Source organism: Phodopus roborovskii, unplaced genomic scaffold (assembly GCF_943737965.1).
Source record: "Phodopus roborovskii unplaced genomic scaffold, PHOROB, whole genome shotgun sequence".
NCBI classification, from domain to species: Eukaryota; Metazoa; Chordata; class Mammalia; order Rodentia; family Cricetidae; genus Phodopus; species Phodopus roborovskii.
Genome location: NW_026125545.1, coordinates 1,853,567 through 1,881,221, shown reverse-complemented (window position 1 = coordinate 1,881,221; position 27,655 = coordinate 1,853,567). Strand labels below are relative to the sequence as shown.

The 27,655-nt window shown below is 42.7% G+C and overlaps 1 protein-coding gene across 1 annotated transcript in view; it reads left to right on the top strand.

The window, feature by feature from the left end:
- Positions 1–5,597: 5,597 nt before the first annotated feature.
- The window catches only part of Gch1 (GTP cyclohydrolase 1), a 32,303-nt gene continuing 10,245 nt past the window's right edge, over positions 5,598–27,655 (top strand). The window contains exons 1-3 of the mRNA XM_051177081.1: positions 5,598–6,118; positions 22,787–22,896; positions 25,986–26,041. Coding sequence (XP_051033038.1) covers positions 5,782–6,118; positions 22,787–22,896; positions 25,986–26,041 — 503 coding nt within the window. The 5' untranslated portion in view covers positions 5,598–5,781. The remainder of the gene's footprint in view (positions 6,119–22,786; positions 22,897–25,985; positions 26,042–27,655) is intronic.

Here is a 27,655-nt window from a genome sequence, read left to right as displayed (position 1 = left end):
AGGATGCATGCTCAGAAACAGTGGTGTTCGTGTGCTCTGAGGGCATACATTTGCAGCCTCTTGCATCAAGAGGCCATCCACCAGCCATTGGCAGATGAAGTATTGGTGATTTTAGCCATTTTGAACTTCCTCTAGGTTCCTGAAAAATCAACTGTGTATTGTTTTGAGACAGGGTTTCACTGTAAATGCCTGGCTTTCCTGGAACTCACTCTGTAGACCAGGCTGGCCTTGAACTCACAGAGATCCACCTGTCTGTGCCTCCTGAGTGCTGGGATTAAATGTGTGCACCACCACCACCCATCTATCTATCACAAGTTTCATGAATCATACTTTGCACTCCTCTGAGAAAAATAACTGAGAGAATAAGGTAAAAGGGGAAAGACTGATTTTGTTCATACTTAGAGGAGTTTCAGTCTGTGAATAACGGTTCCTACAAAGAACTGCCCCTTACGTTGAGCCTTCTGCGATGCTGACTTAGTGGAACTTCAAACTTGTGGGAAGTGTGGGAAGTTCCAGTTTAAACCAAATTATCTCGGGCTATCTTTAATGTTCTTAATTTATTTCCCTTCTCTGTAAATGACCTAACATCTTTGTGACTGTTAGGTACTTTTTACAAGAAAAAGAGCCCAAAGGGAATGGCACTATTAGGAGGTGTGGCTTTGTTGGAGTAAGTGTGGCCTTGTTGAAAGAAGTGTGTCACTATGGGGGTGGGCTTTGAGGTCTTCTATGCTCAAGCTACTCCCAGTAAGGCAGACCCCTTTCTGTTGCCTGCAAGTGAAGATGTAGGACTCTCAGCTACTTCTCCAGCACCATGTCTGCCTGGACACCGCCATGTCACACCATGATGATAATGAACCTCTGGAAATATAAGCCACCCAATTAAATGTTTTCCTTTATAAGAATTGCTGTGGTCATGGTGTCTATTCACAGTAATAGAAACCCTATGACAAGTACATCCTTTGAAATGTTCACAAGCATCACTAGTTTCTTCTCACCAACCAAAGGAATAAGAAATGGTCAGATAGTATTTGAGGAGTATAGGCAAGTATACTAAAATCTGCCTGATGTGGGGTGCACCCATCAAAGCATTTTACAAATGAGTTGACTTATGACCTTCTTCATTCAGTTTGTATAAAAAACTTCATTATATTGCTACTTCACTAAAACATATTGGGGGAACACCTACATCTGTGTTTCCAGGCTGTGGTCTTTCATATTTGGCTCTAGAATAAATCTCTTGTGTTCCTTGGAGTCAAGAACTGTTTCTTTTGTCCACTGTTTCTTCAATCACTTGAGTAGGATACCCAGGAGTGTGTAGCATGTGGCATTTTTCAGGTCATGGCTGACAGGAAGCAGCAGAAGAGAAAGATGTAGAAACTCCTGGGACAAGATATAATGGATCAAAGACAGGCAGAGTGAGTGACCCACTTCCTCAGGCTTGCTTCAAGCCCTGAAGTTCCTGCCACCTCTCTGTACAGTGCCACCTGCTGGGCACTAAGCATTCAGCGCAGGAGCCAGTGGGGATATTTCATATGCAAACCATAGCAGAGCTGCTCTCCATGCCAGCCTAGTGGCCATGTGCTGCTTAACTACCTGGCCTCTGAAAGCAAGAGAAACCAGAGGTTCACTCAGGTTCCCCTAGGCTTCACTGCCTTGGCTCTGTGCTGGCAATTAGTGACAAAACAGTTGATGATTCAGTGGCATCAAAAAAGAAAAGTTAAATTTTAGTATAAAAATTTCAGTAGGTGAAAGTCTTTAATCCCTGCAGAGGCAGGTGGAGCCCTGTGAGTTCAAGGCCAGCCTAGTCTACAGAGCTGGTTCCAAAGCAATACAGAGAAACTCAGAAAAAACAAATTCAGCAGGAACTCTCTTTAATAATAAGCTATTAGTTAATGTTTACAAAAAATTTTTTTAAAGGAAGACACAAGATTTTTGCCTCAAAGATTATTTTTAATTACAAGCATCTCTATTTACTTCCTCCACTTAAAAAGTATCTATCTCCCCAGGGCTGAGAGGAAGTCTCAGTGTTTGGTAAAGTTTTGCTGTGCAAGCATGAGGATTGGAGTTCAGCTCCCCAGTGCTCATATAAACAGTCAGGTGTGAGAGTGCATACCTGCAGTCCCAGACTAAAGAGAATGAAGACAGGAGGGTCTCTGGATTCTCTGGCCAGCTAGACTACTCCAATCGTGAGCTCTAGCTTCAGGGAGAGACTCAGTTTCCAAAAGACAGGATGAAGATAGAAAGTTCTCTGATGTTTTCTCTTCTCCATGAATGCATGCATGTTCACCTGAATATAAAATCCGTGTTTGAGAACACACACACACACACACACTTCCTGTGGTATGTTTATTTTTACTTGTTGAACATGTAAGCTACTTTTTTTTTATTTTTTATAACCAAGTCCATTTAAATGAAAACAAACATTTATAAACAATATTTGGGAATTTGGGCGTCATTCTTTCCAAACCACTTCCTGCTGGTAAGGGGTGCTGTCATGGTGTAAGCTACTTTTTAAATGTTGACTCCAGCTTGATGTATGTAGTTGGCTAATATATATATATACATATATATATATATATGAATTTAATAATTATCTTTAAAACTCCTCTGATATGCATATTTCTTATATTTACACACACATAAACACAAACAAACAAACATAAAACAAAAACATTTTTTTTTGGCAGTATTCAGGATGGAATCTAGGCTGAAAGTGCTAGGCAAGTGCTTTACATGTCTTCTGGTTTGTTTCTTTATTTAGACAGGATCTCATTTAACAAAGGCTACTCTCCAAATCTCCAGATAGCAGAAGATGATCTTGAACTCTTGATCCAATGTCCTCCATTCCCCAGTACCGGGGTGATAGGCTTGTGCCAGCATGTCTGATTTATGTAGTTCTGGGGGTAGACACCTGGGCTTTTTATGTGCCAGCAAGGCACTCTATCAACTGAGCTATAACTCCAACCTCATTTCTCCTGTTCACCTCAGAGAGTGACTCTGAGATTAAGGAATGTTCATTTTCTTTCCTGAATGGTTTTTTTAATAGATGTCCAATAAATATGAATTATAATCTACAGTAATAGACTTTATCAGCACAGGACAAGTCCAGAGGCTTATCTTCTGCATGGTCCAGTCTTATGCTTACTAATGTGTATAAGTCAGAGAGTTAGCATAAGTTACTCTCCGAAACAAATAAGATACTAATTTGATTGCCTGATAAAATTCACCTTTGGAATTATGACATAATCCCTCTACTGAGCAAAGCTATCGTATTTTTTTCCAATCTCAAAGAAAACAATCCGATCAAAGCATATGTTACTGGTTAAGAGTCCATGTAAGTTCAGTAGTGGTGGTACATGCCTTTAGTTCCAGTACTTGGGAGGCAGGTAGATCTCTCAGTTCGAGCCTAGCTTAGTCTACAGGGTGAGTTTCAGGACAGCCAGGGCCACATAGAAAAATCTTATGTCAGAAGGAGAAAGAAGGAGGAGCAAGAGGAGGAGGAAGAGGAGGCCTAGTTGATCAATAACATTTTAGTTTGTACCCACATGCGGGGGCAAGGGGGGGGGGAGGAGGAATGGATCTTTGTACTTAAAATTGATCAACCTATTTCCCCACAAGACACAAATGTGTTTTACATGAAAATGCTAACTTTTTTTACTTGCAAATCAATTTTTCCAGGGTCAAAGTTCTGGCCACCACAAATGTTGGCCAGCAGGAGGCTTATCACATGCAGGAAGCTAATCTGTAGAAAAACAAGTGAGGCACTGGTAAATTCAGCTGATGGCAAGAGGAAGGAACTCTTGCTCTTAGGCTGGAGGGTGGTGATGCACACCTTCAATCCAAACACTTGAGATGCAGAGGCAGGCAGAAGATCTCTGAGTTCGAGGCCAGCCTGGTCTATAGAAACATCCTTGGAAAAGCTGAGTTAGGGAGGCAGTTTATGCAGGAGATGGGTGATCCTCGAGCAGTGAGTGCCTTCTCACATCTGGGGGTTTGTGGCCAAATGACTCACAGCTAAAGGAATCCTAATTGCTGGTCAGAACAAGGTTTTCAGTCATGTAAATCTCAAGGGCATCAATGCCTACTTCTTCATTTACTCTTCTTTAAGAGATTTATTTTTACTATTTTTAATTATGTGTATGTGTCTGTGTGTGATTGCTCGTGCCCATGGAGGGTAGAGGGATTGGATGTCCTGGAGCTGGAGTTATAGATGGTTGTGAGATGCCTGATGAATGTGGTGGGAACCGAACTCAGGTCTTCTGGAAGAGCAGCAGGTGTTCTTCACTGCTGAGCCATCACTCCAGTCCCTCTTGTCTGCTCTTGTCACTGTTTAGTTTGCCAAGGAGCAGTCCCTGATGTGTTACACACTGTCAGGCTAGAGGATGTAGCTGGCTGCCCAGTTCTCTTGCTCATCACCAGATCCAGGGTAATGAAAGAAAACAAACTTTCCTAATCATTATGAGAGTCAAGGTCAGGGGAGGTTAAGACAGTGGAGTAGAGATCTGGCAGCTCACAAGTACTATGTCTTCCTAGGCAGAGGGAGTCCCAGGAGTGCTAGGTGCTGTACTTTTGCCTTGATAGTGGCCAGAGGGTTCTCTAGAGCAGCAGTTGTATTCACCTTAAACCATTGAACAAGTTTCAGATAACAACTTCTCTAGCCTAAAGCATGAGAGAGGCTGGGCATGTGTCCTTAATGCCAGCACTCAGAAGTCTGAGACAGGCAGATCACTGTGAATTAAAGGCCTCCCTGGTGGTCTGTATAGTGAATTCCAGGCCAGACAGCTAAAAAGGATGATACCAATAGACTTGTGAACAAGGACAGGGTGAAGGTGGCGAATGGGATGACTTCAGGAGGCCTTAACCCTAGAGAAAGCACAACAGGCAACCAAGGGATGCCGAGACCAGGATAGTCTTCCCCAGGGAAGAGCACTCTAGTACCAAATGGTCAGCCCTGAGAACATATACACATAAGTGACATATACAGACCAAGCAGGTTGTACTTACATATTTAGGAACACACACACAGAGATGTAACAACTATTAAAGAAAAAGGCTGTGAATTTGAAAGAAAGCAAGGATGGAGAAAGGTTTGGAGGGAGGGATGAAAGGGAAAGCAGAAATGAAACTAATTCTAATTTCAAAAAAGTAACTAAAAAGTAACACACGCACACAACAACAACCAACAACAACAACAACAACAAAACCCAAAACCATAAAAACTTTTTTTTTTTGTTTTGTTTTTTAAGAGTACTGGAGTTGTTTATCACCAGCTAATTTGATCTACCCTGCCTACCTCAGCAAGGTCACCTGTTAAGTCATCTTTCACAGGGTAACCAGACCACAACATTTTTGCGACCACGCCTCCTTTGCCCTTCGAAAGTGAGGTGGACCGGGTGTTTCTATTTATCGAGGTTCCAGCTCCCTGGACTCCTGTCGCTTTGCTGACTCAGTTCTTCCCTTGGTAAGCCCAGGGGTTCCAACCTGGTCTTTTGCAACCGCGGGACTTGGGGGCCAACTAGGAGGGCGGGGAGAAGGGGCGGGGAAGCGCCGTGACGCAAGAGGCTCGGACCAATGAGAAGGGCCCGCGGCGCCGGCTGAGTCGCCCCGCCATAAAAAGAGGCGCGGCGGGGCTCCCCAGCTGGCCGCTACCCTTCACTCCCAGAGAACCTCTCCAGGCTGACCCCCTGTCCCGGTGACAGCCACAGGTCACGGCCGCCGGCGAAGCCGAGCCGCAGCGCTTGCAGCACCCCTGGGTGTCTCGGGAGCAGTCTCGCCGGGTCCATGGAGAAGGGCCCGCTGCCGGCGGAGAAGCCGAGGGGACCCAGGTGCACCAATGGGTTCCCCGAGCGGCAGCTGTCGCGGCCCGGGGCCAGCCGGCCAGCCGAGAAGTCCCGGGCGCCGGAGGCCAAGAACTCACAGCCGGCCGACGCCTGGAAGGCAGGGCGGCCCCGCAGCGAGGAGGACAACGAGCTGAACCTCCCTAACCTGGCGGCCGCCTACTCATCCATCCTGCGCTCGCTGGGCGAGGACCCCCAGCGGCAGGGGCTGCTCAAGACGCCCTGGCGAGCGGCCACCGCCATGCAGTTCTTCACCAAGGGATACCAAGAGACCATCTCAGGTCCGTGCTGCGGCCGGGGAGTGTGGGGCATGGGGGGGGGGGCGGCTTCAGGAAGCCGGGGCAGCTCCGGGAACTTTCCCGAGTTGCTTCACTTTTGGCTCAGGGAGCCAAGCTGTCACCTCCCAGCTCCAGCCTCAGCCCCCGAGCCTCCGCCTAGCTGAGCGAGTTCCCCTCCCGGGTCGTGTGGCTGGCACACAGGGGCCTTGGGGAGAAGGGGCTCGCGTGGGCACAATCACTGACACTAAGCTCCACGGCGTGAGGGAATGTGGGACCCTCTCACCGGAGCGCCCAGAGCCTGATGAGGCACCTGCAGCACCCACCTTCCCCACGTAAGGATTCCCTGGACACTTGTTGAAGTGACGCTTCTGGTGTCCGTCTAAGATGCAGCTCTTTGGAGTGAAGCCAGGCTTCCTGTACATCCAGTGAGCCTGTTAGTGGCCAAAGTTATATACTTGTAATGGGGGCGGGGGCGAGCATCTTCACAGAATTGTAATTCTCATCCAGTTTAGGACTCTGCCAAACTTTGGCACAATTATGGGTTCGGGCTTCTTCAGGTTGAAGTGTGGGATTTTCTTGAGCTAGTATTGTTGCTGAAAGCCCTTCACACTTGCTCTCTCAAAAGAAATAAAGCCCCTCCCCACTCGCGCATGCTGCCCTGTATGTGAGTTGAGGTTCAACAGACTTGGGACTCCATGCTTATGACCACCCCCTCCCCGGCCCCAGCCCTAAAATCAGCAGTCTGAGCTTGTAGGCAGCAAGCTTTTCCCACCCAGTGATGGGGAAGCAGTTGGTGTGGGTAGGACGGAGGCAGGGTGTAGAGGAAGTGGACGATGACGAGGAAGGACCTTGCTGCCTGTTTGGCAAGCAGGGTTGGTCTTTATTTTAAAACAAAAGGCTTCTGGCCTCATGTTCAGTTTACATCGGTGCATCTCTGACATGTTTCTTTGCCTTCACCATTTCTCCTGGTGCTTTGAAAGGTAGTCCACCCTGTCTGTCCCTGCCATTTTCCTGAAGGTGTTGAGAGACTGAAAATCCATTCCAGAAAGAACAATTATTTCTGCCAAACCTTCCCTACCTCAAAGGAAGGGTGGGAAATCAGAGCCTGAGAAGGGTGGGGCCCCGAAGGAAACGAAACCACTTCTGAATGCTAGGAAGCAGACCTAGATCGGGTTCTGAGTCAGGGTTTCACCGGTTTATGTTTTGATGGTGAAAGTTTGGATCCCCAAAGCAGAGTTTGAAAATGCAAAGACTGAAGAACAATCACTGGATTTCCTTTAAGTATCTGGGAGTGTTGGTGTGTTTGGTAGTCCAGGATGTGACAAGGAACATCTTTGATGGAGCCTTATTCATTGTGCTTCTTGTAGATGTAAAAGGTGGTACTCACAGACAGCAGAGCCTCTCCCTTTTGTGGGTCTCATCACTCCAAGGGAGAGCGGTTTCTAGCCCCGATACAAGTCACATAGTTCTCTGAAAAAACTTGCCTGTTAATTGAGAACTGTTGTCACAGGCTTGCCTCATAAGCTGAGATTCAGCTAAAGAGGCCTCAGGACTGCAAAGTACCCTGCATTCCAATTTATTAATAAAAAGTCCATTGACCTGGAGACAGAAGATTGGTATCCATCAGCTGAGGAAGACGGAGGGCTGGAGAGTGACAGCTTAATGGGCATGGAGTTTCCTTTTCCAGTGATAGAAATGTTTCCTTTTCCAGTGATAGAAGTGCTGGCTGCACACATTGTGAATACTAATGAACAGCACACTTAACAAATGGCTAAAATGAAATATTTCATAGGTATTTTACCACAATAAGAATCATGGACTATTTAAGATTATTGATATCTGTCAATTGATTTTTTTTTTTAAAAAAAAATTGTTTTGTAGCCTTGGCTGTCCTAGAGCTGGATACAGAGGCCAGGCTGGTCTAGAACTCACACAGATCTACCTGCCCCTGTGTACAGCCTGCAGGGATTAATACCTTTGGTATGTCTGGTGCTCTGCCTACTAATTCCTTATTGCCTTATGTCTGAGATCACGTGTTATTTCACATTCTTCCTTTTCCCATTCCAGTTTCTTTTCTGTTCATTTCTTGGCCCTGGGGAGTTGGTCATTTGCCCACCACCCTTCCCTGTCACAACTTTTTCCTCTTTCCAGTGTCTGCCTTTCCATGGTCATCCTGACAGGGCTGTGTGTGTCAGGGTTACCAGGTTTTCCTGTGGTTATCACTACTGGGATGTAGCTTGTGGGCCAGGAGGTAGGGTGGAGGGAAAGCCAGCATCTCTGCCCTGCACCTCTTGAGTGCTGGGGTTCCAAGTGTGCATCACAACTGTGTTTTCTACTTTCTCCCAGCCAGACCTTCACTTAATTGAGTTGGAAGGTCCACTCTTCTATTGCCCGAGGCCTTTTGGATTGGCCCTTTCCCTTCGTTGTCTTCTCCCGGTATGAATAGTGACAACCTTCCTGACAGCATTGGCCCCCAAAGTTAATGCAATACCCGGTCCCATCATCAGCTGTGCCTTTTCTGAGTTTGTGGAAATACTCGAGTCTTAACTGTTCTGTCACATTTCTTCATGAACGTGTTTTCACTTGTCTTGCCTGGACCGCTGAGAGTTTCCATGATCATGTCAACAGTGTCCTGGATTTCAGGAAGCATATGCATAATCCAGCATGAGGTGATGGCACTGGCAGGGACAGTAAGCCATGGCCCTCCCTCAGCCACTTGCCTTGCAGATTGTTCCTGAGCAGTATACCCTGACTATGGGATACTTTGTTTTAAGTTTTTTATATATTTATAAAAAACAGAGTCTTTTCTACCTCATGAGGAAATTTGGTAATTGTGGAAGATTTTTCTTCTGAAATCACAAATGTATCTGATTTAGTAAATCGGGTTGCATTGCTGAACTAAAAACTGACATCTCTGAAGTGTCAAGATAGACAAAAATAAAATTTTTGAGATTTGTATGTGTGTGTGTGGGTAGGTGAGAGAGAGAGAGAGAGAGAGAGAGAGAGAGAGAGAGAGAGAGAGAGAGAGGATGCACACATGAGGACATCATATTCCTTGAAGCTGTAGTTACAGGCAATTGTGAGCTGTGCAGTGTGGGTGCTGGGAATTGAACCTGGGTCCTCCTGAAGAGCAGTACATGTTATTAACCTGTGAGCCACCCATCTAATCTCAAACTAGAATTCTTCCCTATTCCCTACTATATCACAGATGAAAGGTAAATTCATGCCCTCAGTTTTAAAATACATATTATAGGGGCTGGGGAGATGATTCAGTTGATAAAATGCTTAGTGAATAACCATTAAAACCCACATGTGATTCCCAGAACCCACATAAGAAAGCAAGGCATGGTGACACACTTGTGTTATCTTAGCACTCAGGAGGTAGAGACAGGGACTTGCTGGGTGACTAGTCTAGCCAAATTGGCAAGCTCCACATTCATGGAGAGACTGTCTTGAAAGATGAGCAATTGAAGATGACAGCCAACATCAATCTCAGGCCATGAGCACACACACATGTACATGTGCACACACAGAACAGTTCATTTTATTAAGGTCTGAAATGTCAAAATGGTTGAATATGAACATGTAGCTCATTTAAGTCTTGACTCACTAATACTTTCTGTTGTTAATTTTGTTAGTGAATTATTAAATAGAGCTTATTCGTTGCCAGGAAGAGAACCATGAGAAATGGGGAAAATAAGAAAGCTATTGATGCAGTAGTTTATGTAGATCGGAACTGTTGAGAACAGTGAAAAAAAGGTACAAATAGGCACATAAAGGTACTATGCATAACTTTAGAATGACACAAAGCATGGCATGTCTTAATTACTTTTCTATTGTTGTAAAGAGACACCATGAACAAGGCAATTTATAGAAGTCATTTAAGTGGCAGCTTCTGGTTTCGGAGGGTGAGTCCTTGACCATCATGGTGGCAAGTGTAGCAGCAGGCAGGCTGGTATGGTGCTGGGGCAGTAGCTGAGAGCTTCCATCTTATCCTCAGGTTGGAGGCAGGGGTGGAGGGGCCACTGGGCTTGGCCCCTGAAACCTCAAAGCTTACCCCCCCAGTGTCACACCTCCATCAAGACCACACCTCCTAACCGACTGGGGAACCAAGCATTTAAACATGAGCATCTGGGGCGGGGGCATTCCTATTCAAAGCTCTACCTCAGCATTGGTGCTGGCATTAGTGTCTTAGGTTGCCATGGAGAAACTAGGGATCTCAGCAGTAGACATTAGTGAATTTTCAGGCCTGGGGGCTACGTCTGAAAATGAGAGACCAGCAAACCCAAGCTCCCTGTGACACAGTACTGCAGACGGTGAAATTTAGTCCCTGATCCTTGGTGTGCAGCCATCCCCCCAATCTCCGTCTCTGCCAGTGTCTTCCGAGGACACTGGCGATGGTAGATTCATGTCTAGTATGTCTCATCTGAATTTACTGAGTTACACCTGCAGCAGCCCCATGTCCAATAGAATCTCCATGTTTAGAGGCACCCAGGATTTCAGCATGATGTGCTCGGTAGGGTTCAATCCAAAGCAGTAATGATTATTCACAATATTAACTGGGAATTTTACCACTGTTTCACTTAATAATTTATTTTGAGACTGGTCTCTCTAGGTAGCCCTGGCTGTCAATGGAACTCACTATGTAGACCAGGCTGGTGTTGGACTCACAGAAATTCACCAACCTCTGCGCTTTGAATGCTGAGATTAAGGGTGTATACCACTAGGCCTAGAGTCACTTAACTTTTTTTTTTTTTTTTTTTTTTATTTATGGTGTTCCAGGAATTGTGCTGAATGCTGAGAACAGATTGAGTAAAGCTGAATATGGTCCTTGCCCTCACGGAGACTTGTAGCCTTTTAGAGGAAAGAAACATTAACCAGTCACAGAAATGTTGATAATAACCACATGGCTCCATGAGCATTTAGCAAAGGCACTTGACTAGTGCTGGGAGATGCTTGGAAGGTACAGTGATGCCGGGGCTACTTGATGTCTTTGCTCATTGGTTTGGATCCCTCCCTGAGTTCTTGACAGGTGTCACCTTGCTCTGTCTTCATAATAGCCCGATTATGGGGCATGCACTATTCCCATGTTCTAATAAGGAAACTGAGGCACAGGGAGGACTAACTCCAGGTGGTTCTAAAAAGCAGCAGAGCTAAGGACGAGCATCATGTGATGACAGTGTTTTACTGGTTAACTTGGCTCTCTTCTTCTCCATTACATTTTTTTTTTTTTTTCTGCTGTTTGCTTTGTCTGGCTCTAGAAACTCCTCCACATCCTGGCATCTCCCCAGGTTTGCATTTGCAGCGTCCTGCGGTTACTTGAGTTCAGTGTTTAGGTGAATAAGATTGCAGTACCAAAATTTAGCAGGAGAGGGCTGATTACTGGTTTCTAGATGAGGAATCTTGGCTTGCACAGATCCTAATTCCAGGCCCTGTGAAGGGAGATGTTTCTGATGGCTATAGATTCTCTATTGAGTCTGTGGCAGTTATACTCAGGGACAAACTGGAGTGAGTTAATTGAGACTATCTGAACTATCTGGGAAATCTGTTATGCTCAAGGCTGAAGATACAGATTTATTAGAATTTTGTTTTACAGTAGAACACTTTCAGAAAAGAAGTGACTATAGGCACTCCTCTTTGAATTCTCAGCAACTTGCCTTACACCAGTGATGGACTTCATGGATATTTGGATTTGCTCCTGAAAGACAGAGACTATTTGGTGCTTTGCCTTGTTACGGTTGTGGATTTAAAAATTATTTTTAAAAAACTCTTATTTTTGTTTTGTGTTTTGTCTGCTTGTATGTTTGTGCTCTGTGTATGTGTAGTACCCACAGAGGCCAGGAAAGGGTGCTAGATCCTCAAGAACTGGTGTTAAAGATGGTTGTGAGCCACCATGTGGGTGCTGGGAACCTAACCCTGGTCCTATGGGAGAGCAGCTGGTACTCTGCTGAGCCATCTCTCCAGCCCAGAATTAGGACTTTTAAATCCTTTCTTGTAGAAGGGGTTCAGTGTGTGTGTGAGAATAGACTGTGCCCCCATCATGCAGTCTCTGTGACTGTCAACAAAAAAATAGGTCTGTCTTGCTTTGTCCCTCCCTGCCTCACAACCCTTCGCTGAATCATCTTAAAGCAAGTCCCTGACATGCCATTTCATGAGTAAACACTCTGCTGATCTCTAAAATATAAGGGCTTGAAAACAATAACACATGCTCACATGTAAAGTTGACCATTGCCCCCCAATATCAAGTCTGTAGCAAATGTTTGCAATTATGATTCTCTCATAGGTTCCTTTGTGTAAACTGATCTTGATTTAAACAAAATTCTACATTATACTGGGAAATTCTTCTTATGGTCCTTTTATTGTTTTTTTTTTCTTTTTTTTTTTTTTTTTTTTTTGAGACAGGGTCTATCATGTAACAGCCCTGGCTGTCCTGGAACTCACTCTGTAGACCAGGCTGTCCTTGAACTCACAGAGATCTGCCTGCCTGATGGGATTAAAGGTGTGCATCACCACTCCCACATTGACTTCTTAGACTCTAGTAGGTTGCTGAAGAAATGGCCCATTTGTCTTGCAGGGTTTCCCACTTGCAGGCTTTATTTATTTTATTCCCAGGTTGGTCTAACATGAGCTTTTTTTTTTTTATTGTATTGCATATACAGTAGTTATCAGATTGAGACACTTGCTCATCACTCAGAACCAAAACTTAAGTGTAGGCAAGACTGATTCATTGAAGAAAGTATGGGATTCTGTCTAGAGGAGCCAAATGTCTTCCATTTCTGGCATTAAGTTCCATCGACCTGAAGAATCTCAGCCCAACTTGTCAATGACAGAATTCCCCACCAACTTTCACCTCCTGCTTTTAGGAGCTTTTGGTGACCACCTACACCTGGTATTTATTAAAGTGACAGACTAATGATGTTTGGTCCTTTAATTCATTTTAAATTTACTAGTTGTAATTCTTTGGAGGTATAACAGGACTCCTGTGTCTTTTTAGAAAGGTACCCATGTAACTCTTTGTCAAGTTTTAAAGTATATGAAGCTTAACAAATATAAAAAAATTTATAACTTTTAAATGCATTTAATTCTGTAATAGAAAGGTACTTAGTTATGGCTCAATCTAGAAGCCATAAAATATGACTGACATAATTTTAAAAAACTAGAAATTTTCATATGTTAAATACCAACACAAATGGAATCAAGTGATGAACTATGTGGAGACATTTACCACCCCTGTCCTGGACAGAGGGCTGATGATCATATAAGAAGAATGCTGGGAAATGATTGATCTTACTCTCTGCAAGAGAAACACAAAGATCCTAGATATATGTACATTATTCTTTGTTGGATTGACAGACAGAAATTTGACACTATGTTATTGAAATTATAGGAAAATACAATGTATGTTCAAGGTTAGTTACTATATGAAAATGACTTAAATACCATTGTCTTAGAATGGCTAATATTGCAGAGGCTTAATTTTGTGTGAAAATGGTGTGTGTAGAAACAGAATGTTGTGTTAGGAAGTTGAATGATAATACCAGCAGTTACACATTACCAAGGGATATGGGCAAGCATAGAATGCTCAACAGCACTCCACAGTTATCAGCTGAGCAATGCTAGTGTCAGCATCAACCCCTGTAGAACCAGAAGTTCATTATAATTTTCAAGTCTTCTAAAAGTTGATAATCTGCTATTGACAGGAAGCCTTTCTAATAACAGATTAATATAGAGGTGATATGTTATACATTATATAGTAAAAACATTTATAAAAACATTATAAAAACCATGAGTGATCATTTTTACTGGGTTATATACAGTTGTTCAAGAAAAGATTAGCAGATAAGTCAACACAACTCATGATGGTAGCAATGGGAGGCAGCTATGAAATCATAATGGTTCTACAGTTAATAGTTTCGTGGTGTCAGGCATTGAACCTGGGGTCTTGTGCATCATAGGCAAGGGCTCCACCACCGAGCTGTATCACCAGCCCAGTTAATACTTTTCTAGTATGATTTAATACTGTTAGGTTTATTGATTTATTGACATTTGGCTATAAATGGCACCGAGGGGCTACACTTACACGTGTCTGGAGGAAGTTTCACGTTGTGTGTAAATATCCACATTTGTGTGGAGGCCAAAGGTTAATATTGGGTGTCTTTGTCAGTTGCTTTTCTACCTGATTTTTGGGACAGAGTCTCTCTCTGAACTTTCAGCCGTCTGATTGGATAGATGATCTGCAATCCCCTGGGAATCCTCCTGCCTCTATCACTCAGTGCTGGGATTATGGCTACCATGTCCAGTTTTTTTTATTGGTTCTCAGGAATCTAAACTCTGGTCCTCAAGCATGTACAGCCAGCAGTTTAGCAACAAGTTATCCACCCTAAATATTTCCTTTAAAAATGGATATGTGTATATTTCCAAGGTAGAAGTAAATGAGTAAAGCAGACTGCTCTCAGTGTATACTTATACATCCCTTAATTTTATAAATGTTTTTAAGCTACTTGATTCTGATACCCACCTCCCCAAATTGTCAGAAACATCCTAAGCAATCTATATATAAGTAAATTAACACAGTTCAACTTCATGGGTCAACTATACTTTAGTACATTTAATTTTCTAATTTCATGTTTGGATTTTCAAATAAAGTAGTGTGACAGCCACAGTATGTAGCTTTAGCTCAGCGAAAGAAGAACTCCATGCTAATTTCACTATCCAATGTATGTAGACAATGGTGAGTGTATGAACTATGCTCAGTTGTGTAATCAACCTCTGCCAGCCGCACCTCCTCAAGTCACTCCATGGTGACTGTTCCACAGACTCTGAACTCAGCTCCACACTGCTGAATCGGGTTGTTCAATCAAGACCCAACCCTCAGTGGACTGCTCAGGGCTCATGCATTGCAACGTATCACCGGTGCTATCTACCCAGCTGCTTTTAGATCATTGTTTAACACTGTGAGACCAATTTCCTCACAGGTTGCACACGCAATATCAACATAAGTAGCGGACACAACAGTGACGGTGGGTCTAGTCCTGCAGCCGCTGCTGCTGTGGCTATTCTTGCTGTTTACACTGTTTCCCAGTAAAGAAATATATACCGCAGGAGTCCCTGGTCCACAGTGGTATCTATCTTAATGCAGCCACCGTGCAACGATCTGCTGTTCATGTGCAAGGCCCAGAACCTTGGATTGCTTCCATGTTGGCATTGCCCCCCCCCCATCAAAAGCAAAAGCAAGTTGGGTGAAGAGTTGTTTCTCTAATTAAAGCCACACATCCAGCTCCTGCTGGTAAGGTCGGTGGTGTGTTGCTGGGGGTTGATGACCTAGAGCCACTTCGTATGCTGCTGGGTATACTGCAAACCCTCCAGGCTCAGGAGGTTCCACAGGAAGCTGTTAGCAGTGCCATGTGCTCAGCTGTTAATGTTGATCAGGAACCATGAATAGAAAGGCATGCTTCACTAAAGAAAAATATCTAAACACCAAAATTTAAATATTAGGAAAACTGCAAAATGTAAAATAAAAAGCAAAAGGAACTGTGACTTTTAACATCCCAAGCAGATGCCAGGTCTGGCAAACTGTCAGTCCTAGATTACTTGACTTAAAAACAACAAACTCCCACAAAAAGTAACAAATATTTAAAAAAAAAATATATATATATATATATTTTACATACCCTGGGAAAAAGCATTTTTTTTAGCAAAATACAAAAATTAAAAATTAAAGCATTTTTATTCATACACACACACACACACACACACTAGAATAACTCAGTATTTCTTTTCCTTTTTTCTTTTCTTGTTTTGACCAAGTCTCACCATTGGAGACCATGCTGGTCTTAAACTCACAGAGACCCACTTGCCCCTGCGTCCTGAGTGCTGGGACTAAGAGTGTGTGTCATCACACTTGGCAGCTGTTCTGTTTCAAGTGACAGAATTGGTAATGAGTGAGAAGGATAAAGTTCTTGCTTTCATAGAAATTCCTCAGTGTTATAGGCTCCTGAGCCCGGATAGCATTCCATAGGGTTCCTGATGAACTTGGGAGAGTGATGAAGATGTGAGGGGAGCAGAGGTGGGTAATGACAGAGGAGACTGTGGTGGTGCTGTCTAGACTCAGGGGTTGGATGCTAGGAGAGAGGACAAATGGGGGACAGGCAGGGCAAAGTGCAGTGGGTCAGGCAGGCAGCCTGGAAGGGGCTCAACAGCCCAACTCTAAGCTTTGAGTCATTGCACTTTCAAAACAAATGCATTGAGGTTTCACCTAATGTCCAACTAGCTGTTGTGAGGAAACAGATCAGTGTGAGAAACACACTGACCCAGCTAGTTCAAACCCAAGATAAAAGAACCACGGTTCTCTCTGTTGGTTACTCACGCCGTCATTATGGCCAGACCACATAGCACTGGACACTTTGTCCTGGAATTTAAGAGAAGTGGATGCATGTGCAGTTCTGTCCTAATGCTTTAGTCCACTCTACTCATGAGTGCTGACGTGACCCATAAGAGTGTAATGGAACAAAAACCCCTGTTGCGCAGGACACCTCATTACTAATGTGTGTCAAGCTCCTCTGTTACTAGTAGGTTAAGAGCATAGCACATACAATGGCAGCACCAATACTTGACTAATAATAAACTACTGTGCTCCAGGATGGTGTATTTGCTATGTTGAACTTCTGTTATTTCAAAACACTTGACTATGGAACAGTCTGCCTTGCTGCACCTGCAGAGCCTCTGCATCTTGTGTTCGTCCTGCTACTTGATGGCATTATTTTCTCTGTTTGCTTTAATCTTGTGTTGTGTTTGTCATGGCCTTAAAACAATAGAATATATGCATAAAGAAGTAAACGTACACACGGAGACATACCATTAATATGTAGTCTAAGCATATAGTAGGTTGTGCAAGCATGTTCCATGGTATTCGTACAGTGACAAACTGCTAAATGATTCATTTCTCAGAGCATAGGCCTATCATAACCAGGCATAGTGGCATATTCTTGTAACCCCAGCACTTGGGAGGTAAAGCCTGGGCTACATGAGACTGTGTTTAAAAAACAAACAGAGCAAAACCAAAACCAAAAACATATCCCCATCATTAAGCAATGCAAGTATGACTTTTATTGAAGAGAAGAGCATAAGAGCTTATATGTGACCTTGTCCCTTAGCTGTATAATTACCGGCATATCTATAAACTTGTCCTCCTTTTCGTTTTATACATAGTGGTAATACTGCTTCACCTGACCTCCTCGAAGAATTAAGAAACTGTAAGAGGTGCTGGATGCTTGATATATTCCCCCTTCACGATGAGGGAGAACTGTGGTATTGGCTTACAATGTGTCTTAAGAATGTAATCCACTTTGGGGCTTTGAGTAATCATATAAAAAGTTCAACAACCCCAAGGTTTCTTCTCTCTGGGGACATCTTGACCATGTGGAGAGACCACTTGCTGGTGTTTGAGACATAGCTGAAACACTGGACCTGTGAATAAAAGCTCCTCCTAGTCGACTAGCCCCAGATGGAGAGTATTGGCCAGACACCTCTGGTTCCTGTCTCATTTCTGGTTCATAGAATCTATGGCCCTAAGAAGTTATCTGTGGAATACTCACTTCTGGTTGTGCAGCAGAAGCATCTGGAACAGATTCTGCGATGAGGATACACAGAATTTGCATTTGTACAGAGTAAAGGGAGGAGAGCCTTAAAACAGTTTCAGGCTAGAGATTTAAATGTGTGAATTACCAGTGGAAGGCTGATAGTTGGCAAGTGCCCGAGTGCATGAAGGAGAAGATGGAAGGATGTGTTAGATGTCCGGATTTGTTACTGGGAGGTCAGAGAACTCCCAAGCTAATTCTGAAGGGGTCTCGAGTTTAACTGTCTCGGTGCATGGTGTTACAAGGGCACTGTGGGAACACCAAGGTGGGAAGACGGAGCATTTGCTCTTGCAGTCTGGAAACCCACACTCTAAGTGTTGAGTAGCTGTGCAGGCATGAGGCCCAGTGACACCAGTGGTGTGGCCTTGGAAGTTTCTCTGATGTTAGTGACAGGCTTATTTTTGAATGCTCCTTTAAATGATTCAATTCTGGGCAACCCATGCCCTGGGTTGTGCTGCCCCTCTTTCAATCCCTGGGCTCCATTGTTCCTCCTCCTTGTCTTTTTCTCCTAAAATCTGTAGGCAGACCCTGTCCTTGGGATGGATGTATACTGAAGGTTCTAAAGCCATCTTTTATCAGGCTCGCATGCTGGAAGATGCATCAAGTGTCACAGCTGGCCTTGCATGTCTTTCCCATACCCAAAAGAATGAAAACAGTAAAAACAAGCTCCACTGATAGGAGATTCTTGGGGGGTAGAAAGGCCCTTTGGCCTTTCTTCCTGGCAGAAACAGGTCTGTGTTTGTCCTAAATAACGTGTGCATGTTTGAGCAGGAACATCTAGGAGATGTGAAGATTCTGTGTAGCAATGTGAACAGGAACTCTCAGAGCATAGGTCAAGCTAGCATCACAGGTCTGGGACCTTTTCAGAAATTAGGGTCGCAAGCCCACCCAGACCTACAGAGAGCAGTGATGATATATTACTTATGATTTATTAAAGCTTGCTTGAGGATTCGAAAGCAAAGCCAGCCAAAAAGCTATAGAGATCAGGCAGTGGTGATGAACACCTTTATTATCAGCAGCCAGAAGGTAGGAGGTGGTGGTACTCACCTTTAATCCTAGGACTCAGGGTTAAGAGGTAGACAGATTTCTGTGAGTTCAAAGCCATCCAGTTCTACAAGATTGATCCAGTCCTAAAAAGAAACAGTTCACACAGAGATGATTTCTGCACCTGGGATCATATGCATTTAACCGCAGCATTAGGGCGGTATATGAGGCAAGGTCTCAGATTAGGGAATTCATTCCCCAGCCACATTGAGAATAAGAATACTCCAGCCCTGTTAGAGGTGATTGATCTGTAGTAGCTTGGATGCTTTGCCTCCCTTATCTTCAGCTTGAACCCCAATATCTGTCTCGGGGTCCTTTTATTATTTGTGCTATAGAGAAGTGTGTGTGGATGGGACCCAGAGATTTTTGTTTTAATGAAACCACTGGAAGGGGCTGACAACCCCTGCTTCAAAGGATGCTTAGAGAGCATTGCATTGTGGCCTTACTGTATTGTCGTGGGGGTCCTAGCAGGCTAAAAGCTTGAGGGATGCATGCTGAGCTGTGTTGCTTTATTGTTTAAAATTGGCAAGTGCAGTGTTGGTGTGGACCAACCTTAACTTCAGGAGACTGCTCTGGCTTCCTTTGTAGTTGTGACTAACAGACAGTAGGAGGGAGGGTGCTACGAACCCCGTTTCCAGGGTTACCTTCTTGCTACTGATAACAGGCAGGAAATTAAAACAATCTGTGATAAAGCTTTGTTCTTATTATCCACAGATGGCAGCTTTCAGATATGTGGGAGTAAAACATAAGTAAATATATCTGGGAAACTTCATTATTGAATAAAAATGACTTGGTGTGGTCAAGTTGATAGCCTGGGTTCTTTTTAATGAAATGGGACATAGGCAACATGCTAGGGTCTCAGTTCTACACAAAGCTTTAAGCCTTATGAGGACAAATAGGTTTCTTCTTGGTTTGATTCTGAGTATATAAACGTTTATATGAATTCAAAGTCAAAACTATATGACATGGGCCGGAGAGATGGCTCAATGGTTAAGAGCATCTGCTGCTCTTTCTCAGAACTCAAGTTCAGTCCCCAGCACTTCTTACTCCAGCTCCAGTGCCCTCTTGTGGACTCCACAGGCACCTGCACTCACATGTGCAATATGACAAATTATATTTTTAAAACAGTTCATTTCCAGGTGTTTCCCCCTTTTTTCTTATTTGTAACCCTTTACAAGTAATTGTTTCATTATTTAGACTTTTACCATTTCTTTTGGGGGTAAATATTCATATGCTATACATGAAAAAAATTAAGTGAATTTTATTAAGGTACAAGTACTATCTCTTAATTCTACAAGATGTGAGTTGGGACACATATATATATATATATATATACAATATACACATAATATAGTTATTTGGCTGCTAAGGCAACAATGTGGGCCCGGTCTACACTCCAGAAAGTTTCTTTCTGTCATTTTGTAGCCAAATCCTTTCCCACTTCTTTCTCCACCTATCCTCTCTCCGCTACTATACTATAGCCTGTCCTAGAATTTCATTCTTTGGGCAATTGTGTGTCACTGTGTAGTTTCTCCAGACTACACAACTGAACTGAAGGGACTAACGAGTTCATGACTAGGGGACACAGCCTTCTCAGACCACAACTGCATATGTGATCTGTCATTGGCTGAATGTCGCTGTGCAGTGCACAAGAGTAGCCTTTCACATTTCCATGTGCCTTTATGCTTCAGGGACTCAACATATCATCATGTGTTGCTAGTTACTTGTGTTTTTCATTGAGTCATACTCCACTGTTTATGCATTGCAGTTATTGGATATCTGTTTTTTAATTTTGAAGTAATTTTAGATTTCAGACAAAATTACAAAGATGGTTCAGAAAGTTTTCATATACCATTTCACCAGCTTCTACCAAAAAAGTCTTACATGCCCACAGTATAGTTACTAACACTTAAGGAGTCAATGTTGGCATAATGCTGTTAACTACGTACTTCATTCAGGTTCTGGTTCTGATTTTAGTTTTAATTGCACTTAGCTATCATATTTCACTAGTCTCCTCAACTCTGATAATTGCACAACTTTTTCATTTTTTTTAATGACCTTAATGGTCCCCCATCCCCCGAAGAATACACTTCAAGCCACACCTGATGGTGCACTCTTTTTGTCTCAGCTGCTTTGGGAACTTGGGAAGCCAAGCTGTGAGCTGGGAGGGTTAGGAGTTCAAGAGAAGCCTAGGTAACTTAGTGAGACCTTGTCTCAAGACAAAAGAAGAAAACTCTACTTAAAGCGATCTTATAGTGTAGCATATTCCTCAGTTTTAATACAGTGCAGGTTATATCCAATATATGTCCTAGAAATGGCTGAGTTTCCCTGTTCTGCCAGGTTTCTCCACTGAAAGATGCTGTCTGCCCCATGGTGTGCCTAGCCTAAGGTCCAAAAGCCAACTGGTGACAGAACCAGATTTCAACTTAACCTAATTTGGACTCTTATATTTGCTGTGTAGTCATGAGAACTTTGAAGATTTCCTTCGACAGAGAAAATGGAGGCCTGACATCCCACGATTCTCTTTTGTTCATTCAGAATCAGTGCTTTGTTGTCAGTCTCATCATATTTCTCATGTGACTAAAGATTTTAGTGAGCTGTACGTGGCCTTATCATGATATTAAACTCTTGGAGAATTCAGAGTACTTCCGGGAATACCAAGGAGCTATATTTAAACTGCTTTCAGAAATACAACCAAAGGTTAGGGCAGAGTGTTCTGCATAGGAGACAGAGAAAGAATATTTACTTAGATGATGACAGAGAGCTTGTTCCTGCCCTGTTCTATGCTGTTCTGTGTGTTTAAACCCTACACACATCCATTCTTGCTGGCCACACTAGTGACTCTCCTACCACACAATCCCAGGCGACTCCAAATAGATGAGCACAGTGGTTTATGCATGACTCAGTAGCAGAGCTGCTGAAGGTCAGGCTGTGGGGCGGTGGGCGTTTGCACATCTCTGACTCACGGCCTGCCTCTCTAAGGGGGAAATAGCTGTGGGTGGCTGCAAAGACATGCTCATCTCCCCACACCTGTCTCATTGTACTGAGTGAATTGGGTATTCCCCAAATCCTTGAAGTTACACACTGGCTGTCTTGGTGTTTATCTGGTCTGTCAAGCTATGAGATCAGGGTTTCCCTATGCATGTATCTGTTTTCTAAAAGTGAGAAAACAACCTCTGTGTAGCATCTTTTCTTATTTGACAATGACACATGACATCTCTGTACAATATTAGGGCACCCACCAGTTTGTCAGTACCGTGGCTATACTTCAGTGGTGATAGCTGTGGCTTATATTCCTTTATCTTGCTGTCACAGGGTGCTCTTGCTGTCACAGGTTGAGCTCAGTGCTCCCTTGGACATCCTTCACCTTTGCAGGTGAGAAAGGGACACTTACTGAGGGCAGCTTTCAAACATACAGCATTTTGTTTGAAATGTCCCTTGTACATCTGGCCGTACATCTGCGGCTCACAGCTTACATATGACCACTGCTCCCTAGAGAGGCACACATGTGCAGATTATACGATTTATTTCTTTAGGAAGGCAACCACTTAGAGTAAGTCTGATGCTTCCCCAAATAACTTTGGAGAACTTTGTGAAGTACAGAAAATTATTTGGATATAATAGAGGGCAAGTTTACAGGCGTAGTCGATCTTAATATTTTTCTCACAGGTGGCTTTGTACACGTCTGTTAGAAAATGCGAGGGCGGAAAGAATGACCCATCTCTACCCCCAGAAACAGCCATTATTTTGTCAAACCTGTTCCTTTCTTCTCTTCCTCCAGCTCATGATACAAATGCACTTTGAAGTCTACGTTTCTCATGAAATATTGTCCCAAGGATTTTTATATCCGTTAAAGAAAAAGACTGCTCACTTAGGAGGGAGATTTTTACTAGTTTTCATCCTCTTAATATTTTAGCGAGGGTTTAAAACTATTTACAGTCTTTTGTATTTAACCAAATGGCTTTTCTCTTTTGTGTTTTCCCGATTTTAGATGTCCTGAACGATGCTATATTTGATGAGGATCATGATGAGATGGTGATTGTAAAGGACATTGACATGTTTTCCATGTGTGAACATCACCTCGTTCCGTTTGTGGGAAGGGTAAGGTTCTTCTTGTTGCCTAGTAATTTAAGACTGTATAATGAAAGTCTTAAGTTAGGATAATGATATTTTAGACTGTCAACTGATCCTTAATATTCTCTATTTATAGTTTCACAGGTATTTTTTTACACTATCAATTTTGGCTAACCTAATAATTGGAAATTTAAGCTGGGATGTGGGAGGCTGCACTAGAGAGGCAGAGGCAGAGGATCTCTGTGAGTTTGAGGCCAGCCTGGCGTACAGAGTGAGTTTCAGGACAGCCAAGGCTACATGGAGAAACCCTGTCTTGAAAAAACCACTTTTTAAAAAAGGAAGTTTAAAAAGAACCAGCTAGGTGTGGTGGCACGTACCTATAATCTCAGCACTCAGGAGGCAGAGGCGGGAGGGTAGAGTGTTTGAAGCCAGTCTATGTCACACAGAGAGGCCTTGTCTCAAAAACCAACAGAACAACAACCAAAGATGATCAGAACCAGCCTTTTGTCTTTAATGCTGTGCTAGTAGGTTGGGGTGATGAGGTTAAAATTTAATCCTTTAACGGTGGTTGCTGAAGCTCTAAAAAGTTTGTTGTATTTTGATTGAACTGTTTAATCCAATATCCATGTGTGCAGAGTGTGAGAGTGTGACATCATGACATGAACAGGTATGACTGCAAAGTTTCTAGAGGCAGAGGTTATGGTAGTAGTGGATTTAATTGGATTCTATCCCTTTTATAGTAGGAAAAAAATCTAATGCAAGCTAGATAACAATAGGTCATGTAGTTGTCATTCAACATACCATTGAGAACACGTATGTTCTTTTTATGCCCACTATCATAATATTTTAATTCTATTTTGACTTTCTGTTATTAATTTTCCAATAGAAGACTTGTAGGGAATAATATGAATTTAGCCATTATCTAAAGTTAATAAGTACTAATATCTGCTTGGCTTTTTTGTTAAAATATTTTGTTTTGCTTTCTTATGGTGGAAAACATAGAAATAGCATAACACACAAAGATATGTTTCTTTTCATTGTTACACATTATTACATTGTACAAACTGCAATTCAGTGCTTGGTGGACTTTGTGTTTTCTTTTCTTGCAATTAAAAACAATATGTTTTCTTTTGGTACACATATGCATACATTTTTGTTAGGGATGTATCTAGGAATGTGACTGTAGGATCATAAGTGCGTTGTGGGTATTTGAAAGCACTGTGACACCCTGAGACTGTGTTAATAAAGTTAATCTTGCATCGGAGGTGGAGCCAAGGACTAGTTGACAAGAATCAGTCCTAGAGTATATGGAGGACCCAGGATACATATAGAGAGGCATAGGAAGGAATAGGGAGGGACTTGGAGATTCATGGGCTTTTGGACTTCTTCAATCTGGGAAGTGTGGAGAGAAGGTCAGCTGGTCGCTCCTCCCCCATTTCTTTGATCTCTCAGGTTTTCACCCCAATATTAAGACTCTTGAGTCTTAATTGGTAATAAGTGTGTCACTATTCACCTTACTCCCTGTTGATTTTGGCTCTGCAAAGTGGTTGTACCAAATTTCTCTCCCAGGAACATGTGGAAGTTTTCAATATTTAATATTCTAACAGCACTTGGCACTATCCTCTGTAGTATAGTATTCAATGCACTGTCTGTTTGTCTGTCTGTCTGTCCATCTATTTATCATCTATCCATCTCTGAACTCCACGTCTTCCTATTGAAGAAGACGCTGGTTATTCTACAGAGTGCACAACCTTCTGGATTTGTTCACACAACCTCTGGATTGCCTATGAACTGGACTAGATTTGTAGTATTAGGCTGAACATTTCTGACCTAAATAGTTCACTGAGTGCTGAAGACTTAATATTATATCCCACCAGGAGGCAGGCGCGTGATGTCTGGCCATCCACAGTTAATGTTGAGGGAACCTTTTTGCTTACCCTTGCCTTTTATCGTGGGTGAGAAGCGAAGCTAGTCTCTTTCCAAGTGGCCAGCCGGGCTGCACCCCAGGTACTTTATGCTGCTGCCAGCCCCTCGCTGTTGTACCATGCTGCCTTCCGTGATGAGTGATCTCCATGTTTGTGCTACTTAGCCTTTTCCTCTGTCTATCAGGAAGATACTTCTCAAACTCTTCAGCATAGTGCTAAGTACTGCTACTACTACCTGCATTCTATGAAGGTATGGTCAGTATTAGGTGAACATGTGAAAACTGGTTCATGCTGGCACTTAGGATGCAGCTTAAGCTTGGGAGCTTAAATTTGGTTGACTGCCAGCAAATGGCCCCTTACTTTGTAAGTCCTTTTACAGGTATGTTTTCTCATACTTTAATTCTTGTCTCAAAAGTGGTAACATTTACACTACAGATATTCATCCACTGATATATTAAGATGTTAGTGTTCCGGCACTTGGGAGGCAGAGGCAGGTGGAACTCCTGTTTGAGGCTAGCCTGAACTACAGAATGAGTTCCAGGATAGCCAGGGTTAAACAGAGAAACCCCTGTCTCAAAACAACAATGGTAACAACAACAAACATAAAACAAAGCAAAAGAGCCTGGGTCGTAGGTTCATGTTCTTTAAGAGCCATCATGTGCTGACTGTGTCCTTTTCCTGCTGTGGGGTGAGGATGATGGAGCTCTCCAGCATCTCAGAAGGGACAACTAAGAGTAAAAGGACATGGAAACAAGTGTGTGGCAGGGCTCGGGGATGGGATTCTTAAAGTTATATGACACATGTAATAGCAACATGTATATATAGTTTCTGCAACTTAAAGGAGTCTCTTCTGATTGATGTTATAGGGTCATTTTCTTTCTTTATTGAGTGTCTTTTTTCTAGATAGAGGATAAACTTTCAGATTTGAATCAAGAACTGAACTTTACCAAGGAGCATTAAAACTTTTGTCATTTTAGCAGCGAGTTTGTCTGTTCTTATATAGTTTTTATCGTCTTTTATGATCTTCATATAACTTGAAAATATGTATGGAACTGCTTCACAAGTTTTAAAGACACGTTGTCACTGTGATAAATTTACATATATGTACACTATGGTCTTACTATGTCCAGTTATGTTGTTACAAAGAAGTGCTGTTCTTCATTTAGCTGATAATTTCTCTCTTCCCTGAAGGTCCACATTGGTTACCTTCCTAACAAGCAAGTTCTTGGCCTCAGCAAACTTGCCAGGTAAGTATGAGCTTTATAGAATTATCCCTATCTGCTGAGACCCTCAAGATATTTACCTCCACTCTATGGATCTAACTTAGAAGTTATATTGTAATTTAAAAATATGTACTTGCAGCTGGGTGTTGGTGGTGCACACCTTTAATCCCAGCACTCTGAGGCAGAGGCAGGGAATCTCTGTGAGTTCAAGGCCAGTCTGGTCTACAGAGTGAGTTCCAAGACAGGCTCCAAAGCTAGAGAGAAATCCTGTCTCAGAAAAAAGAAAAACTCACACAAATATGTATTTGCATAGGCAGCTCTACTTTCAAGATCAGAAACACTGTGTCTCTTCCTTCTTATCTTCTACTGCCTGTTGCTCTCTCCCCCAGCCCACTGTCTGACATATGAGCTGAAAAATTTGTAGAATTTTCCCTAACTGGAAAAGATCCAAGATTATCCCCAATCTAGCCCTGGGTCTTAAGGGGTTGGTTGATTAACAGGGAGGGGAAGAAACATGTGCATGGGTCTAACTGTACTATCTTTATATTGGGGAGCATCTGTATATATGGAGGACAGTGTCAAGTGCACTGTAGGAAATACTTTTGTGTTTATATAAATCATGTAGCAAAACACAGATCTAGAAGATTGAATTTGGTTTTATACTTACAACAAGGCCTAGTCTTATGAAGACATGTCACCTGCCTCCTGCATTCATTCCCAGTGGATGCAAGTAGAGGTTTTTGATTATCTCACTGTCCAAGATTTTCTACCAGGGTATATTCTTTTATGTTCATGAACTGAACAGAAACAACTAGAGACTATATCATGTTAGTGAGTTTTCTCCATTCTTATGGAGCTAGAAAGGGCTTGTGGTCACACGGCCTTTATATGTTCTTTATTGGGGTTTCCCTCCATTGTGAATTCTTCATGTTATCAAACAGAACTGGATTGATTGATGCTTTCCAACATTGCTGACAGATAAGTTTTCTCTCTAGTGTGAGTATGTTCATGTTTGCCAGCGTACAAAAAGAAAAAAAGAAGTGAAGATTTCTGTTATACAATACAGTTTCTCTGCACTGCATACTTAATTGTGTGTTGGAAAGTTACTCATAAAAAAATTCATAGGACTTCTGTCTACTGTGAACCCTTTCATGTGAATGAAAGAACTGGGACAAGTGAAGGATTTCCATTTTGTTTACACATAGTGTTTGTCTCTAGTATGAATTCTACTGTGTCATAGAAAGAATTATAATCAGTGAAGGTTTTCCCACATTCCTTAGATATATGGTATTTCTGTCTGGTATGAATCATTTCATGTTTCAGAAAGCATTGAGGGTAACTGAAGGTTTCCCATCCTTACATGTGTGTCTTCTCTCCATATTCCGGGAACTGAACTCCAATGGGCATACTTGGGATGAATGGCCAAGTGGAGCTTTTGTACTCATTGTTCCTGCACAGTTTTACACAAGGAGGAGTTTTCTTATTCACTGTGTGGTCTGGAGATCAGATAAAGGTTTCTCTGTATGACCACCTTTTTTGTGTTCTGAGTCTCTTTACCCTTTCACTTTGTAGCTTTCTTCTAGAGTTTTTATAGTATTTTCAGTGTTCTGGCGTTCCATTATTTTCAGTTTCCAAACT